Raw genomic sequence first — 22,263 nt, forward strand, 5'->3', positions numbered from 1 at the left:
GGGAATATTCAGCACAATTTCCAATGTAAATTTGGTACCTCTGCCTAATATAAGTCTCTGTGCTTAACAGGAAATCTGTAAGTCATTAATCAGCAAGTGTCACCACAATGGATTTAAACAGCATGATTTTCCAAAGCTGACATGCTTGGAACTCCCCTTACTGCTACTGTGGATTATTTAGGATCTAGCCTGTCCTTCTGGTGCTTCAGCACCATCTGCTGGTCCCAGGCCACGTTCTAGTGGCTGTGCTGCTCAGCTCGTGTCACAGGGTGCAGTAGGCCTGGGAAATACCTTCTGCTTTGTCTGTCTGCTGCTCTGCTCCAGACCCTGCCCTGCTGGTGCCCACACCCTTCCCCTGCACATTGAGAGGGAAGGGGCTACTGCTACGGATGTCTGCCTAGGCTTTTCAGGAGGGTTTGATCCAGGGACTGTTTCTACAGAGTCCCATTCAATAAAGTGGAGGTAGAGAAGAGGGAAAGGTCTCCACCTGAGGTGGACAACTTCAGTGTTGTGGCTTTTGTGAAGTGAGGTCTAGTAGGAGAAATTGTCAATTAGTAAGTGTGATTCTGGAAAACGAGGTTGAAATGTTTCTCTTCAAACACATAGCTAGAGCTTGACTTACTAAGTCAAACTGCTGGGTCTTTAACCTATAGAAATTGTTACTAAGTTTTCTTAGTGGTCATAACAGTGCCCATTTCAGCTGCATTTGGAAGGAAAATAAAAAATAAGTACACCAACCTAGAGTTGTAGGATTTAGAATTGAGGGCAGTTACTGTAAAGAAAATGAACTTTTATCTCCTGTTAACTGTTTCCAAATGGTAAATGACTGGTCTGCTTTTATGTCTCTGAACATTCAAAAGACCAAATAACTGATTTTTAATTTTTTTTCCCCTGCTGTCTTGCAGGCATACAGTTGTCCCATGTGGGCACCCCATTCTTACCTGTACCCCCTGCACCAGGCCTATTTAGCTGCTTGTAGAATGTACCCAAACGTGTCCCTTCCTGTGTATCCGCACAACCCCTGGTTCCAGGAGGCTGCTCCCGCTCAGAACGAAAACGAAACTGCACGACCAAACAGGCACTTTGCTGTCCAGACTGAGGCCAGGTCCAATGGTCAGATCCCACAGGTTGACAGATCTCAATCACTGCCTTTGATCATACCTTCAGCTCAGGTGACAGAAAGTCAAGGACAGGTCTGTGTCGAACCGGAAAATCCAGCGCAAGCTCTTCACGCGAACTACGAGGAGTCCCTGAGGGGGAAAAATATGTTCCCGCAGCCGCCCTTTGGACACAATCACTTTCTGGGAGCTGTTCCCATAGCACCTCCTTTCTTTCCTCACTTCTGGTATGGGTACCCAGTCCAGGGTTTCATTGAGAATTCAGTAGCGAGACCTAACGTTGTCTTGTCGCCTGAAGACAAAGAGGCAGCAGCGGGCACCTCTGCCAACATGTACGTGGGCAAAGAATGCAGCCCTCCAGTTCCCGGAGTGAACTGTGCGGAGCAGCTCCAGAAGACCAGCAGTGGCAGCGGCTCCAACACTGTCCCATTCCCAGTGGCTGCTGCAGGGACCCCAAAAGACACTTCAGCCAGGGCGCCTCAGCTGGAGCAGACCTGTCCTTCGGCCGCTCCCAAGCAGAAAGCAGCCGGGCAGCAGCATCGCCCTTCACAGACACAGGGCCCAGAGAGGCCGACGGCAGGGCCCAGCACGCAGCCTCCGCTGGCAGAACCTCCCAAAAATGAACTGAAACCCAGCACTCCCGGCAGGAAGGAGAAGCCTGCTAAAGGGAGAGAGTCCAAGGGCGCTGGCAGCGTGCAGACGGAAAGCAGGGCCCAGAGAACGAGGGAAGAGAGCTCTGAAGATGACACCGAGGTTTCCGACATGCTGAGGAGTGGCAGATCCAAGCAGTTCTATAACCAGACTTACGGAGGAGGCAGAAGGCCCAGACCTGACAGGGGTTATTCCAGCAGGGGAGGATACCAGTTCCAAAGAAACGAGGAGGCCTGGAAAGGACCACCCAGCAGAAGCAGAGATGACGGCTACCAGTATCAGAGAAACTTTAGAGGACAGCCATATAGGAATGACAGGAGAAGGGCAACAATGGGAGATAATCAGAGGGGGCAGCAAGCATAAAATGAGTGGATCATTGGAAAATTTAAGAAGCAAAAAGTGATTTGAAGTAGCAGTTTAAAATCTTAATTTCTTTTTAGTGAAGTTCAATGATATGTTTAATTTTTGGCTAATTTCTGGCAAGTAAAAACTAGGAGGATATCAAGTCCTACCATAGGGTTTTTGGGGGGATTCTAGAGTTTGTTTGGCTTAGCAGTTTTTCTTCAATGTCAAATTAGAAAAAAAAAAATAGGTTTAGTGTTTGATAATTTTTTCCCCAAAAGGTTTGCGTTTGTGATAGAAGATGGATATATGTGTTTACTAGAGTGACAAATGACAGCATTTGATGTGATGATCTAGATTCTAAAATTGACAGTAACATTGCACCAAATATAAATGTATATTTTATCATACAATGCCTTAGTTCTGAACTGAGCTAAAGGAATTCTCAGCCTACTGCACTGTTGTCTCTGATATGCTTCCAACCCAAAGGCCTTTCATCTCAAAAAGAAAAAATATCTGTCAAACTTGAATGTTTCTCTTGTGTGTTACACGTACGGCAGCCAGCTAACCCTGTGTCTTAGGTATGTTGTATATAGTTCTTTTCATAATCATAGGGTATATTTTTGAATTTTAAAAAGCATTTATTTGTTGAAATCAAAATCAAGACAAGCAGTCAAGAATACCTGTGTGTGAACTGATAAGAATGGCTGTTTCCACCACGAGTTCTTCTTAATGCTGGTGTGACTAGAATGGTGCCTATGCCAACTGAATAATTACAAAGACAATAAAAATGTAGATGCTATGCATTTCCAAGATAATTCTGCATCTGTTATAATAGCAGAAGTTTTTTTAATGCCACTTTAACACTAATGCACTGACAAATCCTAGATATTTTGTGAGGAGATGCATAAAGTACGTGTTACGTTTTTTTAAGTTTGTACGATTGAGCTACTGTTCAGTATTCTTTTGTTGTTGCACTGTTGATGTTTTGCATGTACAACTCCTTGCTGGAAGTACTTTTCAAAGCAAGAATGGAGAGTCTCAGTGTGCTCTGCTCTTCCCTACAATTCAGAAGAAAGTGGCTTCTGCCTTATATTTTTACACTGTGTCAGAGTTCTGATGCTGTTTCTTCTGAGCCCGGTTACGATCTCCGCAGTGTTCCTGTTGCCTTTGCAGTCTGGATGTTCAGCTGTCCAGGCTCGGAGAGTGCAGTGTGCACAGTATTCACTCAGCTCTGTTGCTCTGTAAAATTGAACTGTTGTGTATATTTTTATATCTCTGTATACAGTAGTGTAGGTGATGGTACCCATTCATTGTGTCCGAGATTGCACACCCTTGGTGCGGAAACCAGAGTGATAGTTACATGATAAAGAGTTTGTTTTCAGATGCATGCTATGTATAAAACCCGAATTAAAATAAATGTTTTGTCTTTTCACTTGTTTTCTAAATTATATTTATGTATTTAAACCTGTTGCAATGGCATTAAATGAAGTGTTGTTCTTACAGAGCCAGTTGTAGTAAGCAGCAGAAATTATGAACAAGATGTTGCATGCAGTGAACAAAAAGAAGCCAGAAACTGAATTTGTGATTTGTTCATAGGGGTAGGGGTCATGCTGGAGGCTTTTTTGTTTTTCTTTTTTTTAAATCTAAGTACTTTTTCATTCAGAAATGTATTCAGGCTTTCAAAAAGAGGCAATCTTCACTTTTTCAGGTTGAGAACGAAGCAAGCACTGAGGGATTTAACTGTTGTTACCATTGTGATTCTCCTGTTTATTTCAACTCCTTTCAAAACTGTCAAGAGGGCTGCTTGTTGAGTTCACGGGTGAATTTTAAACTCAACTCCAGCTGTACCCCACATCTGTGCAGCAGTCACTGAACTGATCATTCTGTCCTAGAGCAGGATCACAAGCTTTGTTGCAGGAATGAAGGCAGTTACACTTCCTACAGAAATTTGTTGGGAAACACTGTGGAAAAGAGACATGGTAGTAACTGGGAGGGATGTGCTTTTACAATTTCCTTTTAAAAGCCAGTTTCTTTCAGCTGGGCCTACACTGCCTTGCTACTCTAGGACAGTGAAGGACTGGAAGGTGTAGATACATTTTCTCCAATGCTCATCAAGTAAGTCTGGTTTTGTCTCTTGCTGAAGGAGTAGTAGACTGATTGGCCCAGCCTCTGGCTTGGGGCAAAATGTTTCAGATTGCAGGATCCTTCTGTTAACAAATGTAATATTCAGCTTATAATGAGCTGTGACACAGCTGAACCATGACTTTACCTTATCCTTACTACAGCTGAGTAGGAGAAGATAGCACAACTCCAGTCCAAAGGGAGTTAAGCTGTGCAGAGGAGAACAAGTTTGGATGCCTTTGGAAGTTTCTGACTGACCAGGGTGGTTGTGTAAGGATGTATTCAATACCTGCACTTCTTTCAGGAGTCCCTCTGCTGGTGTAGTACAGGTGCTCTGCTGCTACATGACACAAGGAGGTAGTGTGTGTGTAATGCTCAGTACTGCCCAGGTTATGACAGAACTAACAGATTGGCAAGAAACACCCCAAAACCCCCGACTCCTTTCTGCAGCTTCTGAGGCAAAAGTGTAAACAAGGAACAAAGCCATGTTTTATCATGTTTGGCACATGCCACTGAAGGCAGAGAACTGTGTTGAATGGACAATACCCTTCCTTACTTTTAAGATCCATAGCTGAAAGTTGTTTTTACATGTATGCTTAAGCAGGAGCCTTTAAATTTTCCTTCTGGTTCCCTGAAGGACCTTAATGTATATGGAAGTAAGTTTTTCACAAGGTTTTTTAAATTTACTTTCTTTTTTTGTCATACTAAGGGTCAAAGCTTTTACTTGAGGAAAAAGTAATTCCTGCATCTTAGCCTTCCATAAAAACTTCATGGAAGAGTGAGTTGGCTGGATGAAAAGGATTTTTTTAAAGATATTTCACTGATTATTTTCATCTCACTAGGTCTAAGGACATGCACAGGGACAGATTATTTAAAAAGGGTGTAGCTACCTTCTTTTACATTCTTTGTACTGCATCTTCTGTGAGTGCTACAGTGCGAGAAAAAATTGTGTTACATTATATATACACACTTGTGAATTAGTAATTGAAGAAATTCTGCAGTGTCACGGAAGAGTTGTAAGTTAGATGGATATTTTATTTTTGAAACCCTCAGCCAGAGAGATTCAACCTTTTAAAAAGAGAAGTCACTCCTGTAGTGTGACACTCTCAGTAAACTTCCCTCTTATACAGAAAACAGCTTCAAAGATTTATTTTAAAATGAGGACTTCAGTCAGTACTTGGTACATGAGTAGGATATATTGAATTGGAAACCTCCCTTAAATTCTGAAAAATCAGGAGACCCATTTGCACAATTTCAAGGTAGTCTATTTTGAAATTATTACACTGAAAATAGGGCTGTGTCACCAAAATATAGAAAGTGGCAGTTTTACTCAGACTAGGATGTTTACTGCTACTGTCTCAGATGTTAAATGCAGCAAGAGATTTTAAGCTCCAAAAGATTATTTGTTCTAAAACCTGATTTGAGCCATCTCATCACAGCTGTTTAGATTCCAAAATGCATGTCTAGATGCCAGTTAAAAAGGTGCTGGGATTCAATATTTAGTCATCCAGGAAAAAGTAGTTTCCACTCTTCTTTTGTTCCACATCCTTGGGAAGAGAAAAAAGGTCACCATTACTTGAAGCAGTCTTTGGCAGACTTGAACATAGCTGAAATAAAAGACATTTATCTAAACTCCTTTCTGCTTCCCTTATTACTCTTACTAGTTTCACATGCACATACTCTTACATGTTTTACTCTTACATGTTTACCAGCACAGCAGAACTACCCTGTCAATCTTCATTTTGTCCCATATTTTAAAATCTGGTTTACATATTAAACAATGATGGCTCCTGTACTGGAAAGATGCTCCTTCTCTTACCTTGATGGAATTGAGTTTGTTTATTCTTGGTCTGTAATTGTTGGGGTCTCTTCTGAAAGTGATTTCAAGCTGAGATAAAAATTTATTCATTCCAGCCAAAAGAGTCTGTGGACTGTTGAGAGAGAAGAATATTTTAGCTATGTTTTCAGAAGTTTTATATCATATGATTACAGGCAACTTGGATCTCCATCCTGAGCTCACTCAGGTCTGGAAATGCAAATGTGAGCTGCATTGGAGAGACCATGATGTGCTACATTTTTAGTCAAACCCTGTCTCAGATGCTGCTGAAAGATAAGAATAGTATCTCAGGGTGGCTTCCAGCAGTGACCTTTATTTTGTGTCTGCATGTGTGTGCTGGCATACTTACTTACATTCAAGGGAAAGAAAAACACCAACACTTGCACCATAAACAAAATCTAACACAAGATCATTACATAGCTTTCTCAATATCAGTGAATGAATGTGATTTTTGAATTCCAGCATGTGTGTTCTTGGAAGGAATATCACCAAAGCCAGGGTAGCAGGGAATTGCAGACACGTGGCAGACCAATGTGTTTACTTCATCTGGCTTGTACCAAGTATTCACTGCTCTAAAAGCCTGGTTTCTGATGAGGCTGCTCATCAAAAAGTCTCTGTAATCTACATAAAATTATTTACGGGAACAAAAGCAGACATCAAAGGGGACAGCTCTGAAAGTAAAACAGCACACTGCATGTTGGTGTCAAGACTTGCCCGTCACTACATCTGCATACAGGTACCATTAGGACACTGCTTGCTTTTAATACATCTGAAAGTTATTTTCAGAAGGGTAGTTTACAGTTGGTACATTTTTCGTTCTTTGGTCTCTTCTGATTGTAATTTACCCATCATGCAGTTGCTTAAGGCTGGTCTAGTTCTGAGGGTTTGGTTATGTTCCCCAGCCCTGGTGTGGGCAGCCTGGAAGTGAGGATCAATCCCATTTTCTGTTCCACGATTCAAAACGAAAGTCAGACCCCTTGGGACAGCCTTGGATGCAGCTTAAATTTCTATAGGCAGGGATGACAATCTTGTTTAGTAATCCCAATGAATGTCTTACCTGTTTGCCAGTGTGTTCTTGGAAGGAATGCCATCAAAAACAATCACACGATCAGCAAGATATGTAGCCATGATAAAATCATGTTCTACCACAAAAGCTGTTTTTTTAGCATGGAGAATGAAACTGAAATAGGGGAAAAAAGAGAGAGTAATGTGAACTCACTGTCATACTACTGTGAATTTCAGTTCCTTGCCCACCACGTGTACTCACCGTTTAATGACTCTGGCAGCCATCAGACGCTGCTCTGAGTCCAGATATGCCGAGGGCTCATCGATCAGATAAACATCTGCAGGTTTGCCCAGACAAAGAGCTAATGCCACACGCTGCAACTCACCACCAGACAGCGTCTGAACCTGGTGGTGTGGGGGGGAAACAAGGCCATGCTTAGTTCAGGTACAGCTTGGGAGTTAAGACCAATGAGGATCTTGATTCAAGCAATTAATACCTCCTGGTCAATGATGTTTTCTATCTGAAGAGGTTTCATCACGTCAGTTACAAACTGGGGGTGGGTATAGGCATCTCTGATCTTCTCGTGCAGCAGCTGACGGACACTTCCCTAGCAAAAGGAAAATGCTGCTATTCAGTTTTATGCACCACAAGAAAACAAGCAGAAACAGAATTAAAAAAAAAATCCATCTGAAATAGATACAGATATAAAACAGGCATAAAAGAATTTCTATCTGTGCATTTTGTAGCGAACATGATACTAAATAAATAAATAAGGCTGAAATGTACCGTAGATTTAGGGCTGATTTTCTGTGGTTTGTAGCTGACATTTAGGACTGGGACCTCACCTATAAAAAGACAAAATTAATCATGTAAACAAGAGAATTTCCAGTGTCCTTAAAATAGGTTTCAGCTTGGGTATAACACATTACCTCCTTCATCAGGTGTAAGTCTTCCTGCAAGCATTCGGATAAATGTTGTTTTGCCAGTTCCTAAAATAAAATACAATTACACATTAATCACTTTTTAGTAATTTAGACCTCTACCAATTAAGTCACTGATACAACAAAGACTATTTAATAAAGAATACACTTTAAAATTAGACTGCTTTAAAAATTGCTCTATTGACTTCCAGCACTTGCTACTACTTCCTTTTCTAAATGGAAGAGATATCTTAAAACTGCCATCTGAGTTTTTAAAAGGGGGTAACATACAAACACAGTGACACTGTTAACACTCAGTAACTCCATATTCTCCCTAGTCAGGAGACTCATGCTGTGATATCCTCACCAGGAAACAAACAGCTCAACCTGATTCAAACCCAGCCATTTTGAAGCCTAGCTCCCAAAGTGAAGAAGGGCTTTAGGAGTATATTCAGGGCTGGAGAAGCAGTTTCCAACATAAATTGCACTTACCGTTTTCCCCTAACATCACCATAATTTCAGAATCGGTGAATTCTCCAGCTACTATGGATAGTTCAAATTCTCCCATCTTTTTTTTCATTCCTGGGTATTTGTACATACACATCTTTTTAACCTCTTCTTCGTTAGCTGTCTCAGCTACTTTAAATACCAGAGATGCATCTCGAAACCTTAGATTTTCTGTTGGAACATAGCCATCTAGGAAAATATTTATGCCTATGATGAGAGGAAAAAAGATTATTAAAAGAGGTCTGTAACAAAGTAAAACAAGATCAATTTCAATTCCTGGCTGTAAATTCAATTCAGGTAATGATAATCATGGATTTTAAATGCAATGTTAAAAGAAGCAACAAGACCTCCTCTTCAAATGTGCACATCATGCAAATTGAATGAAGAAAAGCTTTACTAAAGTACAGAATGGCTGGAGCAGCTCTTCCTGAAAACCCACTGCTAGTGATGTGTGTGGGGTTTAAAGGAACTCCTGTTGTTTGGCCCATTCTCTCAAGGCCAATTTTTACTGAGTCTCAGTACTATCAGTGGGGTCAATTCAGTTGAACACTATGTACCTCTGTACTGTGCAACCTCTCTCCTGCCCTTTCTCTTCTACTTACACAGTCTTTTGTGTAACTCCACTGTTTACAAAACACCTGCATGTATCAAAATGATGTCCACAGCAAGGGTAAAAGGGCATTTCATAATGAAGGCCTTTGGCTTGAGCTAACACATTTAGTATCATGTAACACAGAAATTCTGCAAGAAATCAAAGAGTTTTTACATTGCTGAACTGTAACAGGAAGAGGAGGTGTTTACATAGCAGACAACTGGCATTTTGCTGTCTTTTTTGGGTAAGTTTAAAAAAAGAAATATGGCAAGAATTACCTTCTCTTACGCTGAAAGGCATGGTTACAACACCATAAGCACTTGGCACACCATACAGGCAGCAGATGAAGTCAGAGAGATAATCTAATACACTTAGATCATGCTCTACAACAATAATGTACCTGAAAAACAGCCAGAGAGATGCTTTTCACTTCAATGCAAAACACTTATCTTTCTTGTTTTCTTACTCTAGTCTTGCATAAACAAGAGCTATCAACATGATTTTTAGTTAATAGGGTTTCTTCACTTTATACTAAAAAAGGAGAGAGTTCAGATCTCTCATAATCATTTTTTAAACTGTCCAAAGAACTCATTAATGATAAATTGAAAGTCCATCCTCAGTGTAAACTGGCAGCTTCTTTATGTACAGTAAGTGGAAGGACACTGATTGATTTGATTGAAAAATACTTAGCACATTTTAAGAAAAAAATCTTTGTGAGAAAGGGATGAAACAGAAATATTCAGGTGAAAAGTAACCCCCAATATCTTCCCATCCTGATTACAAAATTTTGAAACAGGACAAGAAACTACAGGAAACAAGTTCCAAAATGCAAAAGAATAGAATATTACTGACTTGGAATATTTGAAACCTCTGTTAGTGTACCATACTGAGAAGTGAGCACTTCTGAGGGGATGGACTAGATGTTTTCTCCCTCTATAAGCATTATTACAGCCTGGCAAAACATGTGAAGCTTGTATTTACCTGTCAGGGTTAATTAGGGACCGAATAGTAATGGCAGCCTTCAAGCGCTGCTTGACATCCAAGTAGCTGGAAGGTTCATCAAACATGAAGCTAATCCCAAAAGGAAGAGAGAAGTCTTAGTGAATGCAAGCTTTCTACTTATTCAAACATAATATTAACATTTCACCCATTTAATACATGGAAATAAAAAATTATTATTACCATTAAATAGATGAAAAAAAAAATCATTATCTATACTGAGAAACGGAGACAAAAAATTAGAATTGTGCACACCTGCCTTCATTCTCTGTACTGTCATGTGCAAGCGAGTTAAGTATTGCTTTGCCAAAAGTTCTGACAAAGTTACCAAAAGTTACAAAGATCAGCAGTTAGCATTCCCACGCACTCTCCCTGAACTACCTTAAATTTAACATGAACTGAAAAGTGCAAAAATACTGCAGAAGACTGGAAGAAGGACATCTTCCAAAAAGAGAAAACTGAACAAGGAAGCCCACTTGAAATTCACACCAACCAATCATAAAACAGCAGCCCAAACAGAAGAAAACCAACCAATCAACCAAAAATTCATGACAGCAAAAAAACCCCAAACCCTGTAACTCTTCTGATCTTGCTTTCTTGGTCACAAGGAGTCAGGAAACAACAGAGATTAGACAGTATTTTCCTGCTTGCAAGACAGGAGAGGAGGGACTCAAGTTCCAGAAGGTGGGGAAGCAGCTGTACTCTTCTCGTTCAGAGAGGCTAAGGGAGGTGTGCTGTCCAATATGATACATTTAAGTGGGATTAGGGAGAGGTTATGGTGCTGAGATCTAACACTGGCTTCTAAAATCAGCTATTTCCACTCAGACAAATAAATACAGAATGTACAGAATGCAGAGATGACACATGAAGGAAATATGGCCTTCAGCTGATGAGTTGGCAAAAGGTTGTGTTTTAAAAAATTATTTTAAAATATTATTTAATAATTATTAAAATTTTCAATATTTCAAGCAGAAGTATTATTGTTAAGAATAAGTGTAAATTCGAGGACCATATTCTGAGACAAATTATTAGACGCAATGTGTAACAGAAGTAAATTAAACATACATATCAGCCTTCTGAATGCAAACAACTGCACAAGCAAATCTCTGAAGTTCTCCTCCTGAAAGGTCCTCAACATTTCTTTCTTTCAGGTGTGTTAAGTCTGCAAATAAGTGTTAAACTTTAGGTATGTTATAACCAACACAACAATCCATATTTTTATTACCCACAGAAACATGTATAAACATAGCAAACATTCTACAGAGAGGAAAAGAAAACAGAAGGAGAATAAGCATTCACTTTATACAGCATCAGTATACTACTAAGTCACAGCAAGCTATGGCTCCTCTGCAGCATTAGCTGCATGGCTGCTTCTTATCATGGAGAAGGATTATATTTCTATTTCTTCTTCCACCATATATTTGGTAAAGATTTCTGGCCCTAAAAAGAAACTATACCAGTTCTGAAAGTGTTTCTTGTCAGCCTTGGCTGAAGAGTTCCGATTTTCAGGAAAATCGAGTCCCTCAAACCTTACAGCAGATGGGTGAATCAGGTACATTTGAAGCAGTTTAATGAACAGCACATTTTAAGAACAGATTGTGTCACTAATAAATTCAGTGGGGCTCAAAGCCCACAACCTTGGTGGCACAATGGCAGCCCCACCTCCAGCACCTACTCAGTACCACCAAAGAGAATCCCATTGTGAATTCAGCAACAACTGAATACAAAACACCTACAAAACATTACTAGGGGCTGGACTATGCAGATGTTCTTATTAATTGTATTAATCTCAGAGGTCAGTGTAATTCCCACTAAGATTAGATATATACAAGCTTTGGGGGGAGTGTGGTATATTAGAGTAACATTTTTTACATGCAGTGGTTCTCCCAAGGGGGATGCTCAGATTTTGCCACATTTGTGAGCAAGCAAGAGCAGCAGCTGTTAAGTGGAATTTTTCCAGATTTAAAATTAAGCACTTTCTACTATGAAACAGAAACTGCATCAGATTCTGTTAACTAGCATACATCAACCAGTTTGCCACCAGAGAGTATTATTTGTGTTCTTTATATTACAGCATGCCCTGGGCTTTACACTAAAGCACCTTGACTTTTTCTCTCTTTTTTTTGAGTCAGTGTAATTTACATGTTCCATCACATTATGGTAACTTAATTGTTTCAGTAAATATGAACTTCTCAAATGCTTTAAAATTTGAGTGTACAAATTTACTTACCAAGCTGCTGGCATACAACAGTTTGTGTTTTAGTTTCATCCTTCCTGTCCAGAATTGATCCCACTGTTCCCTGAGTGATAAATAATAAAAAAGCCCAACCAACATTAAAAACTTCAGACAGTTCTCAATTATGCTGCTAAATACACCCTTGAAACACATGAGAAGAACTACAGAAGAAGCTCCCAGCTTTCTATTAACTCATGAAATGTCTCACCTTTGCAGCTTTAGGGATCTGGTCCACGTACTGAGGTTTGATGATAGCTTTAAGGTCATCTTCCAGGATCTTGGTAAAGTAATTTTGTAATTCAGATCCTCGGAAGTAAGTCAAAATTTCTTGCCAGTCAGGTGGATCCTGTGACAAAATTAAACCCTGGGTTTACTTATACCATTTAAAAACATAATAAGAAACTCTAATTTTAAGTTCCAATCAATAAGGCAAAGAAAATATGCTTGTAAGATAACACACCCAAAAAATCCCCAAAAACATTCTAAAAACAAAGTTTAGAGACCTTTTTTTTCCAGGTTGCACTAGCCTTCAAAAAAAAAAATTAGATTTGCACAGTTAAGAAGCTACCGAACTGAAACAACTTCACGGGGAAAATGACAGCATGGATCAGTGTAACCACACTTATTAGCTATCTGATACAGCTAATCCAGAGGAAGAGGACTGGAATGATAAAAGCACAAACTTGCACAGAAGATGCAACGAATCTGGTAATTTTCTCTGCTTCTAGCAAACATTTCCAAGGAAACAGAAGGAGAAAACAAAGGAAAAATGACAAATTGAGAATAAAAGGAACCATTCAGAGCAACCACCCAGGAAAAAGTCCCCCCCTGCACACTGTACTGCTCTGAAGGGTGTGGAGTTAACTACTTTGATGATAAACAGTATGGAATCAGACTGACACAGTCTTATTTCCAAACCAAGCGAATACACAGAGGAAATGCTTCATCAGTCTTAGAGCAGAAGCAACACGGAAGATTTAATTCATACCACGTGTTTCTGTGGTCATAGTGACATGGCTCCTTCACAGCAAAGTCTGATTTTGGAAGCATGGTAATTCAATTAAGTACACATTCAGAAAGTCAAAAGTTTTGCTATTTCTGCAATACTACCACCTGAAACAAGAAGTCCACAAAATAATATAAACCAAATTTGAAAGAGAATGTAAAATGTAGCTGGGAAATGATTACTTCTTTGCAGGTTTAGGTAGCAGCCATGAAATGAAGAGTCTATTAAAATATTATTCTTTCAGGTAAAGAAACTACTGAAGAAAGTTTGAACACACTTGTTCTTACAAGTGTTTTTGAAGGACAAAAGTTACATCAGAATTCAACTGTCCTCCTGCAATCTGAAGGAAAGAAAGTAACATCTGAAATAGTGCTAAGAGGAGTACTAAGAGTTATTATTTATGCCTTTTCTCGAATGTTATTCACTCTTTGGAGTAGTGCTATGTAAAGATGCCCTTGTAAAATATTTTGCTCACTGGCTGCAGTTTGACTTCGAATAAACACATAGGAAAATGGACTATGAGTTCCCATGAATACTAGCAGATTACAAGTTGTTTTAAGTCTGGTTCCCAAAAGGTCTTATTTCCAAGTAATAGCAACATGAAGAAACCAAGGATTTTTCAGAGCTCAGTGTTGAAGTGTACAGTGGGAAACACCTTCAACCATGACTTACAATAACAGTAAAGCTTTATGAGAAATCTTCCTCAAAAGAATCAAAGATAAAAATGCCTAAGAGATCCCAAGGATACACGGTAAGTGTTCATAGACACTTGAGCTGTTCAGATAAAAACAAAGGTAACTTAGAAGAAACTCCAATACTTTGGCTATGGAAATCCCTGATGGGGAACAGGTCAATTATGCAGGGAGGAAAACTTGACATTTAAAAAAGACTGGTATTAAAAAAACCCCAAGCCCTTAAGTGTGACTTCAAGACAGAAACCTACCTCTGACTTATCTTTTGTGAGTTACAATTACAATTAGTACCCTCATCTTTCCTGAGAGATAGACACAATTTGCAAGAAAGCTTTTGTTAGCAATAACCTTCTACCACTGGTCTTGTGTGGAGTCAACAGACAAAGTGCCAACATCCCCACAGCTCTATCACATTCACAGGTACAAACGTTCAGTCCAAAAATATAAACACAGCTCTCTAAAATGCTAACTCTAGTTTACTGCTGACACATACATCGTATTTTCCAAGATTTGGCTTCTGTTTTCCTGCTAAAATTTTCAAGGCAGTTGATTTTCCAATACCATTGGTTCCAACCAATCCCAGTACTTCACCTGGACGAGGGATAGGCAACCTGTACAAAACATTGATCAAAGCTTGTGTTATATTAGTGCCACCACACATCAACATTTAGTTGCCAATGTTGCAACCCATTTTCAGACTGATTATTACAGCCTTTGTTAGCTTGCAAATATCTAACACAAATGATATCAAATTCCCTAAAAATAGAAGAGCATAAGAAATATTTAAAGGTAGCCTGTTTTTAAATAGGGGCTATGTAAAATAATCTCTAACACTAATTTATTTCATTATAATACTTTTTAATAAGAAAAATGTAATTAACCCTCTAAAAGAAAGCTACTGGGGTAAGAACCAAGAACACTTTGATGTGCACTATGTTTACACTATCAAAACCTTGTATTTTTTGTCTCTTGGATATTTGAAAAATAAAATACCTGTGAAGTTTGAAGGCATTGGCACAGTATCTATGTGTTGTTTCTTTCTCCAGGTTGCTAGGTAAGTTTACAATTGACAAGGCTCCAAAAGGACATTTCTGGAATTGAAATACATAATAGATTATAAAAGCACACAGTTTGTTAACAAAAGCCTATGTTTTGTACTGCATCCAGCTGTGCATTAACATTTTTAAATGGACTTCTACCAAATTTCCTTTACATGGTCAACCTGCCAAGGAAGTTCTATATCAGATTATTCAAATTAAGAGTCTGCAATTTAGACTGTCACTCTAAAACACAAGTAAGCACATTGCATATATTCTCCACCTTTCACAAAAAACATCTTTCTCTGCTAGGTGTCTACAGACACAAAACCCCAAAAAACCCAAACAAAGCCAGAAACAAACCCCACACCTTACAACCCAACCAGTTCAGTCAAGTGACACAGTTCTTCACTTTCTACAAACAGTAAGTTAACTTGGTTTGATCAGTCCAGGAAAGAAAACTGCTTTTTAAAGTTACAAGATGCATCACTAATAGCAAAATAAGGAAAGTAAAGCACTTAAAAAAAGGAGTTAGTTTTTACCTTGATGCAAATACCACAACCAATACAAAGTGTTTCTGAAATCCATGCTATTTTGCTTTGTGATGTGACTTCTATGCAAAGTTTTCCTGGTGAAAAGAATTAAGATAAAGTCAGTAAAGTTTCTGATGAATCAGAATTCCTGCCTACTAAATTCCACAAAGGAACATGTAACTGATGAACATTCACTGAAACTTCAGATTATCCAAAGGCTTGAAAAGTGTCCGTACTACTAAGAATTTTTCATGCTTTTAGTGATATTTCTAAAGCCTTTATGAAAAAAAAAAAAAAAAAAAAAAAAGCTTGAATAACACACAACAATCTATCAGTTATAAAAAGCTCATTCCTTCCAGCAGAAGTAATTTCAAAGGTCTCCAATTGCTTCAAGACTTTGTTACACTGTATCTCTTACCCATTCGAACCACAGGACAACTCTTCTTGCATTCCTGACGACATTTCTTTGGCTTACACTTGTCATGGTTGACTATAGCAATTCTTGTTAATTTGTCTGCCATAATGCACAATTTCAGGTTAAACACCTACACCAATTATGAGAAGGAGCAGTGGGAGTCTTCCAGACCTTAAAGAAAAGAAAAAAACCTCATCAGGGACCATGTCACTGACAGCACAGACATATCACAAGTTATTGCTGCTGGAGTGCAGAGGCAGAAAACGCAGAATTATTTTATTCTTTCCTCCTTTAAGCAACACAACAAACAGAGTGAAGTCAGAGATACAAATAACAAGGGTAATGATGTGTAGATAACTGCACCAATTTTTAACATCAACTCTCCATCCCATTACTATTTTTCCAGTGTAAAAATAAAATTGTGATTATATCTGAAAATGGATTTGTTTCCAACAAAGGCACGTTGTACTAAGAACATAAGAATCCATTCAGCTCCAAATTTTAGTTTCACAAGTTGCCTTGTATAAAGCACCCTTGTTCACACTGTCAAATTGTGACCACAACTATTACTCCAAGGATATTATTAGAATACACATTTACAAACTGTATGCCAATATTCTTTAAGGATTAAACCAGTGTAAAATGTAAACCAGCTTTCAAAGTGAAAATCTGCAATTGCATATAAAAAGTAAACCAGGCAATGTGAGCAGACATTAATGATGATGTTTAATTCTTTAATCCTGAGTTTCACTAGTATTTGAGTAACTACAGTTACATTCTGCATTTCCTAATATGGTACCAATGCCTATAATAGATTTCAATAAAAAGAAGTAAAATTCTTTATCCAAGCTGGATCCATGGGCCTGAGGATCAGTAAAGCCAAGTGCTTTGTCCTGCCCATGGGTCACAACCACCCCAGGCAGTGCCACAGGCTGGGGCAGAGTGTGAGAAAAATTCCTGGCAGAAAAGGTTCTGGGGGTGCTGGTGACAGCCCCTGACCATGAGCCAGCAGTGCCCAGGTGGCCAAGAAGGCCAGTGCCATCCTGTGTCAGCAGTAGTGTGGCAGCAGCTCCAGGGCAGGGATTGTCCCCTGTCCTGGGCCCTGGGGAGGCCACACCTGAGCGCTGTGTCCCGTTCTCGGCCCCTCACTAAAGGAAGTCACTGAGGTGCTGGAGGAGCCCAGAGAAGGGCAGTGCAGCTGGGGAGGTCTGGAGCACAGCTCTGAGGAACAGCTGAGGGAGCTGGGGGTGTTCAGTCCAGCAAGGGAGGCTCAAGACCCTCATCACTCTCTACAAGTCTCTGAAAGGAGGGACAGCAAACTGAGGGATCGGCTCTACTCCAAAATAACAAGAGAGGACAGGAGGGAATAGCCTCAGATCTCACCAGGGGAGGTTTAGGTTGGATAACAGGAAAAGTGTCTTTGCTGAAAGGTGGACCAGCAATGCAGCAGACAGCTCAGGGAAGTGGTGAAGTCACCACCCCTGGTATTTAAAAGACATGTAGATGTGGCCCTGAGGGACACGGCTTAGGGGCCAGCAATGGCCAATGGCTGCACTCAGTAATCTTGGAGGTCTTTTCCAACCTAAAAAACTGTAATTCTGTGGAGTATTAGAGGATTAAATATTCCCAAAATCACAAATAAATGCATGTAAAGAAGTGAATTTCGGACTTGTATTCCTCTCTATAAGCCCCTGTCTTCCTGCTTAGCTCTTTGTAATGTACATTGACAAGTATTGGATTGGAGTGGGACTTTGTACAGCTGCAGCAAATGGAGGGAAGGACAGAGAAACTGAAATTTAAGTCTTGATAAATAAAGAAGGTGGAATATGTTTTAAAGTGCATTTATATTTCCTTTACTATATTCACTCAGAATACTGAAAATAGCAATAATAATTACTTTTATCTTTCTATGAAGGCACACCTAAGGATAACTCCCTCCAGCTCCAGAAAAACAAAGACAACTGAATTACGAGGCTCTTGGAAGATTTTAACATATTACAGATTGCACACTTTTTTTTTTTTTTTGTAAAAATAAATGCCATGAAGTACAAAGCATTTTCAACTCACTAAATAAAGGGATGGCAGCCCTACAGATGATGCATGTTCAAAATCATTTCAATGCAGTATCAGTAGTTCAATGACATAACTGGGAAGGAGCCTGGAATTACTTCAGGTTTCCACACAGTGCAAAGGTGTAGTTGCATCCAAAGGATTCCAATATTTCTAATTAAAGCAACTTTTTTCTGTTGGATGTCCAGCTCACTGTTGCTTCACCAAATCAAAGCGTCCTGCAGTGGTTTACACACTATATTTACTACATATGGCAACTGGATGAAGAAAGGTTGTGACTTGCAAACTGAAGGAAGCAAGAATAAAATGGAAGCAAGAATAAGATAAATATTATTTATCATAATAAACTCTACCCTTCCATAAACTTCAGTTGGAAGGAATCCTCCAGATATTTCTGCAATAGCTGGAAGATGGACATCCAACAGCAAAAGTCAGAAAAGCAGATGTTATTGTATCCTTAAATCTATTACTACCATAGGTACAAATATTTTAAGTGGTTCCTTTTGAAAGTGGTAGTCTTATTCCTTTATTCAGTTTCCAAATTATCTTTAAACTAATGTCAAAAGATATTCTTCATCACCTGTAAATGAATGTAACTGTTAGTCACACTGTCAACCTTACTGTGGAGGTTTCTACTTATATTTAATTTTTTTTTTACTAGTTTAAATGTTCTAAGCCAGAAAGTCCTATTAACACAGCCGATGTTTTTAAATAAATGATAGAATGTTAAAAATGAAATTACAGGTGGTTCAACAGTTCTCTATTGTCAGACCAGACTGACAAAGTAGGGCTGAACATTGAAATCACATCTGTGGACCAGGCCAACAGACAGGGAATAATGAGTCTGCAGTTCTCACTGCAATACATCAGAAAACAACAAACTGAAAACCTTGTTTTTGAAAACTATAAAGGTGCTTGAACCAGGGTAATTTTCTTGGGGACAGGTAGTGGATGCTGTCATTACTTCAAATACAGATTCATTCTTTGGGATGACATCTCAGCCCTTTTCACTAAAATCCTGCAGTTTACAGTGGGAGTATTTGGGGGTGACTCGTTCCCTGTCTGCTTTCCCAAGGGAAGCGCCCGCTGTGGGTCAGCCCTTTGTGCAAGGCCTGAGCAGACAGAGCACTGGGATCTCCCAGCCGAGCTGCAGGCAGCAGTGAACCAGTTCTGTGGGTCACACAGCCCAGCCCCAAACCCCGCTCCAAGCTCCTGCAGAGCAGTGCCAGAGCAGCCCGGGCACCCCCTCAGACACCCACCTCCCCGCCGGGCCCCAGCCTAAAGCTCCAAAGCAGGAGAGCGGCAGGCGCTGCTCTCTGACACCAAGGCAAATAGCCCTTGGAACGAGCAATTCTTGCCAGTTTCCTCAGCAAGCTTCCCAGGGTCTTGGCGGGATAATCGGACTGGTTTACACTCACTGCTGGGTCAGACTGCGGTTGGTAAGCAATGAAACAGCCCAAGTTTGGTTTTTTCCCTAATACTAGCCTACATGTGAAAATGCCCATCTGTGGTGAATAGTTTGGAAGGGGTCAGAGGATTAATTATGTACACTGAACATTTATTAGAGTATGTGCTGGGGGGAACAGAAGCACGAAGACACACACTCCTCCCACTCTGCTCCCACCTATGTGACAGAAGTGTCAGTTTATTCAAAATTCTCTAGTGCTCTTCACCTTTTTCATAAAAAACCCCATGACTCCTGTAACTTCTGCAATATTTCTAGGACTGTGCTGACGTCTACAATGACAAATGTCCACAAAAGAAAATAATAATATCTACTTAGAAGTCAGAAACAAATCAGCAAACTCTCCAAAACCAGACTGAACCCAAGGTACATATTTACATCCAAGTTAGCTGAGTGGCATTTGAATTAACACATGGAACAGGATGGTTGATGATTCCAAGGAACAAATGCAGAACTCTCAGGACACTAAACACAGACCAGCAATGTTACAGTACAGCACAGTGCAGTCAGCACTTCAGGGGCAGGAGGAACTGGTACTCAGAAGCATTTGACTTCATGACTGTGCTTCTCCTTTACATACCAAGGAGAACAGAATAAAAAACAGAGCATGAAAATATTAATTTCCCTCTAACTGCTAGGGTAAAGAGGTGTTTTGAGTTAGTGAATGATGATGGTGTGGCAGCACAAAATCTTCCCAGAACAGACTGGCCACACAGGTGAAGGAAGGAGAGAATGACTAAAAACTGCTGGCCAGAGAAAAAAGAAAATGTCCTAAAACCCCTGTCAGTATCATTTATTGAAGCTAAAAGCTGCCCATTATGGCCAATTATGTCATTTAATATAAAAAGATCAAACATGTCTAAAAATAAGACACAAAACATGTTATCACAAGCATTCTAAGTCAGCATTCCTAGGCTGTCTGACACAGCTGCTGCACACCCTGACACACCAGATTACAAAAAAAAAAAAAAAAGGCAGCCCACATGCAGACCTTGCTATCTGCCACAGAAAGCAACAGCAATGTACAATCTGTAAAACAAGTGCAATGTGTCTGCATTAATAATATTTATTCCTTCCACAGGCATTAGAGCTAAATTCTAATTTCTGAAGTCGAGGCAATCACAACTGAGAAAGATCTGTAATGGCAATGAATTATTCAGACCCAAACAGAGAAAAATTAAAACACTGAAAGTAAATGAAGACCCAAATAGAAGCAAAGACTCAATAGAAGATGTGAAGGCAAGGTCTGGGTTCAGAACTGTGCCATGCTTTAGCTACTTTGCACAAAACCAGTGAACATTTTATAAAATTACCCTGCATCAGACCTCAGAGAGAAATGCTATGGAAAGAAGTGAGGATGAGCAGCACTTCAGCCGCCATTGAAAACAAGCTCAAGAATTGTCTCTCAATTCCATTGCTGATGGACCACATACAGTCACATCACAACAAGAACAAGAAAGCCAAGAACCAGAATATCCAAAGAAAATTGAATTGAAAGATAAAACAGATTTTCAAACTGCATATGGGAGATCACTACACCTGTAAGTATCAAAGCAGAAACAAGAGTAAATGATACAAGAACTAGTTTGTGCTTAAGGTTTTGACACTTCTTTTAGAAACTGAGGCAATGTTAAAAAAAAGTTTAGACATGCCCTAGATTTCCCTACTGTATTAAATCATTATGTTACTCATAAGACACGACATGAATAAGAAAATATGTTAACATGAAAGCATATGGTCAAATATACTGACGCTGCACAACGAGTGGGTGTGTTTAGCTTGTACTGAGCAATATTAATTACCACTCAATCTTCAACATTTCCCCTTAACATGAAGTAAAGTGCCTGAGAACGAACCCATAAATTAGCAATCTAATGAAACTAATGAAAGTATTTCACGACCACTGGTTTAGGACCGCAGTTTATGGAAGGAACCACAGCAGGGACACTAAAATCCTGTGAAAACTGTCACAGGAACTTGCAGGTGAAGTATTCAAGTGCACTCCAGGCAAGAATCCAGGAAAATCCAGGAAACACCATCATGGTCCTTGAGAAAAGCCCTGCAGACTTCTTCTTCCTCTGTTTTTACATATACTCGCAGAAAATGGCATTACGCCGCTATCTTATCGCACCTGCAAGGAGGCTTGATCTCACCGCCCCACAAACACACACATGGATATCATCTTCCCCCAAAATACGGCTTTCCCCCCACTCCGAGGAGGAAGCTGCCCGTTTTCCCTGGAGCAAAATGCCGGCGCTCCGCTTCCCCGCGGGAGGCCAGCGCCCGCAGACGAGGATCCCGCGCCGCACGCCCAGGGCGGCCATTCCCGCGGCCGGGAGCAGCAGCGGGCCCGGCTCCCTGGTGCCGGCCGGCACAAATCCCGAGGCGCCGGGGATGACGTACCGCCGGCCGGGCCGTGCCCACGCCGCCACCGAGCCCCGGGAGCCGCCGGCCCTGAGGCCCGGGCGGGGCGCGGTCCAGCCGACCCTTCTCCCGCGGCACATCGGGCGAGGCCGCCGCCCAGGCCGAGCCCAGCGGGGCAGCAGCACGGCGTGAGGAGGGGGCCCGTTCCCTACCGCCTCCGCTCCCGTGCGGGAAGAGGGAGTCCCGGCCCCGGCGTGACTTACCGGGAGCTGTGAGGGGGGCGGCGGGGCCGGGGGCGGGAGCTGTGAGGGGGGGTGAGAGCGCGCGTCCGCTGATCCCGCGCGCGGGC

The 22,263-nt window shown here is 40.5% G+C and overlaps 2 protein-coding genes across 8 annotated transcripts in view; one reads left to right on the forward strand and one right to left on the reverse strand.

Annotated features, from left to right (window-relative positions):
• OTUD4 (OTU deubiquitinase 4) overlaps positions 1 to 3,546 on the forward strand; it is a 28,417-nt gene extending 24,871 nt beyond the window's left edge. For all 7 annotated transcript variants that reach the window (XM_066318082.1, XM_066318083.1, XM_066318081.1 and 4 more), the window contains one exon: positions 906 to 3,546. In XM_066318082.1, coding sequence (XP_066174179.1) covers positions 906 to 2,132 — 1,227 coding nt within the window. In that variant the 3' untranslated portion in view covers positions 2,133 to 3,546. The remainder of the gene's footprint in view (positions 1 to 905) is intronic.
• Positions 3,547 to 5,249: 1,703 nt separating this feature from the next.
• On the reverse strand, positions 5,250 to 22,192 carry ABCE1 (ATP binding cassette subfamily E member 1). The gene is made up of 18 exons (XM_066318093.1): positions 22,178 to 22,192; positions 16,019 to 16,186; positions 15,610 to 15,695; positions 15,024 to 15,121; positions 14,524 to 14,641; positions 12,541 to 12,678; positions 12,327 to 12,396; positions 11,162 to 11,258; positions 10,079 to 10,168; positions 9,376 to 9,497; positions 8,491 to 8,712; positions 8,008 to 8,067; positions 7,865 to 7,923; positions 7,575 to 7,685; positions 7,340 to 7,482; positions 7,130 to 7,252; positions 6,055 to 6,166; positions 5,250 to 5,782 (listed from the first exon to the last, which is right to left on the reverse strand). Exons 2-18 carry the CDS (start codon positions 16,119 to 16,121, stop codon positions 5,735 to 5,737), a joined length of 1,800 nt encoding a protein of 599 aa, XP_066174190.1. The 5' UTR covers positions 16,122 to 16,186; positions 22,178 to 22,192; the 3' UTR covers positions 5,250 to 5,734.
• Between the last annotated feature and the right edge of the window lie 71 nt (positions 22,193 to 22,263).

Source organism: Sylvia atricapilla, chromosome 4 (genome assembly GCF_009819655.1).
Source record: "Sylvia atricapilla isolate bSylAtr1 chromosome 4, bSylAtr1.pri, whole genome shotgun sequence".
NCBI lineage: Eukaryota > Metazoa > Chordata > Aves > Passeriformes > Sylviidae > Sylvia > Sylvia atricapilla.

Bases quoted from the DNA above. Each gene is read 5' to 3' on its own strand.
- ABCE1 (XM_066318093.1), bottom strand. From the start codon at position 16,121: ATGGCAGACAAATTAACAAGAATTGCTATAGTCAACCATGACAAGTGT. The intron at 10,169-11,161 runs GTATGTTTAATT...TTTTGGGATTAG, and splicing joins TGCATTCAGAAGGCTGATAT to CTTCATGTTTGATGAACCTT. The intron at 6,167-7,129 runs GTAAGACATTCA...CTCTCTCAACAG, and splicing joins AAGAACACACTGGCAAACAG to TCCACAGACTCTTTTGGCTG.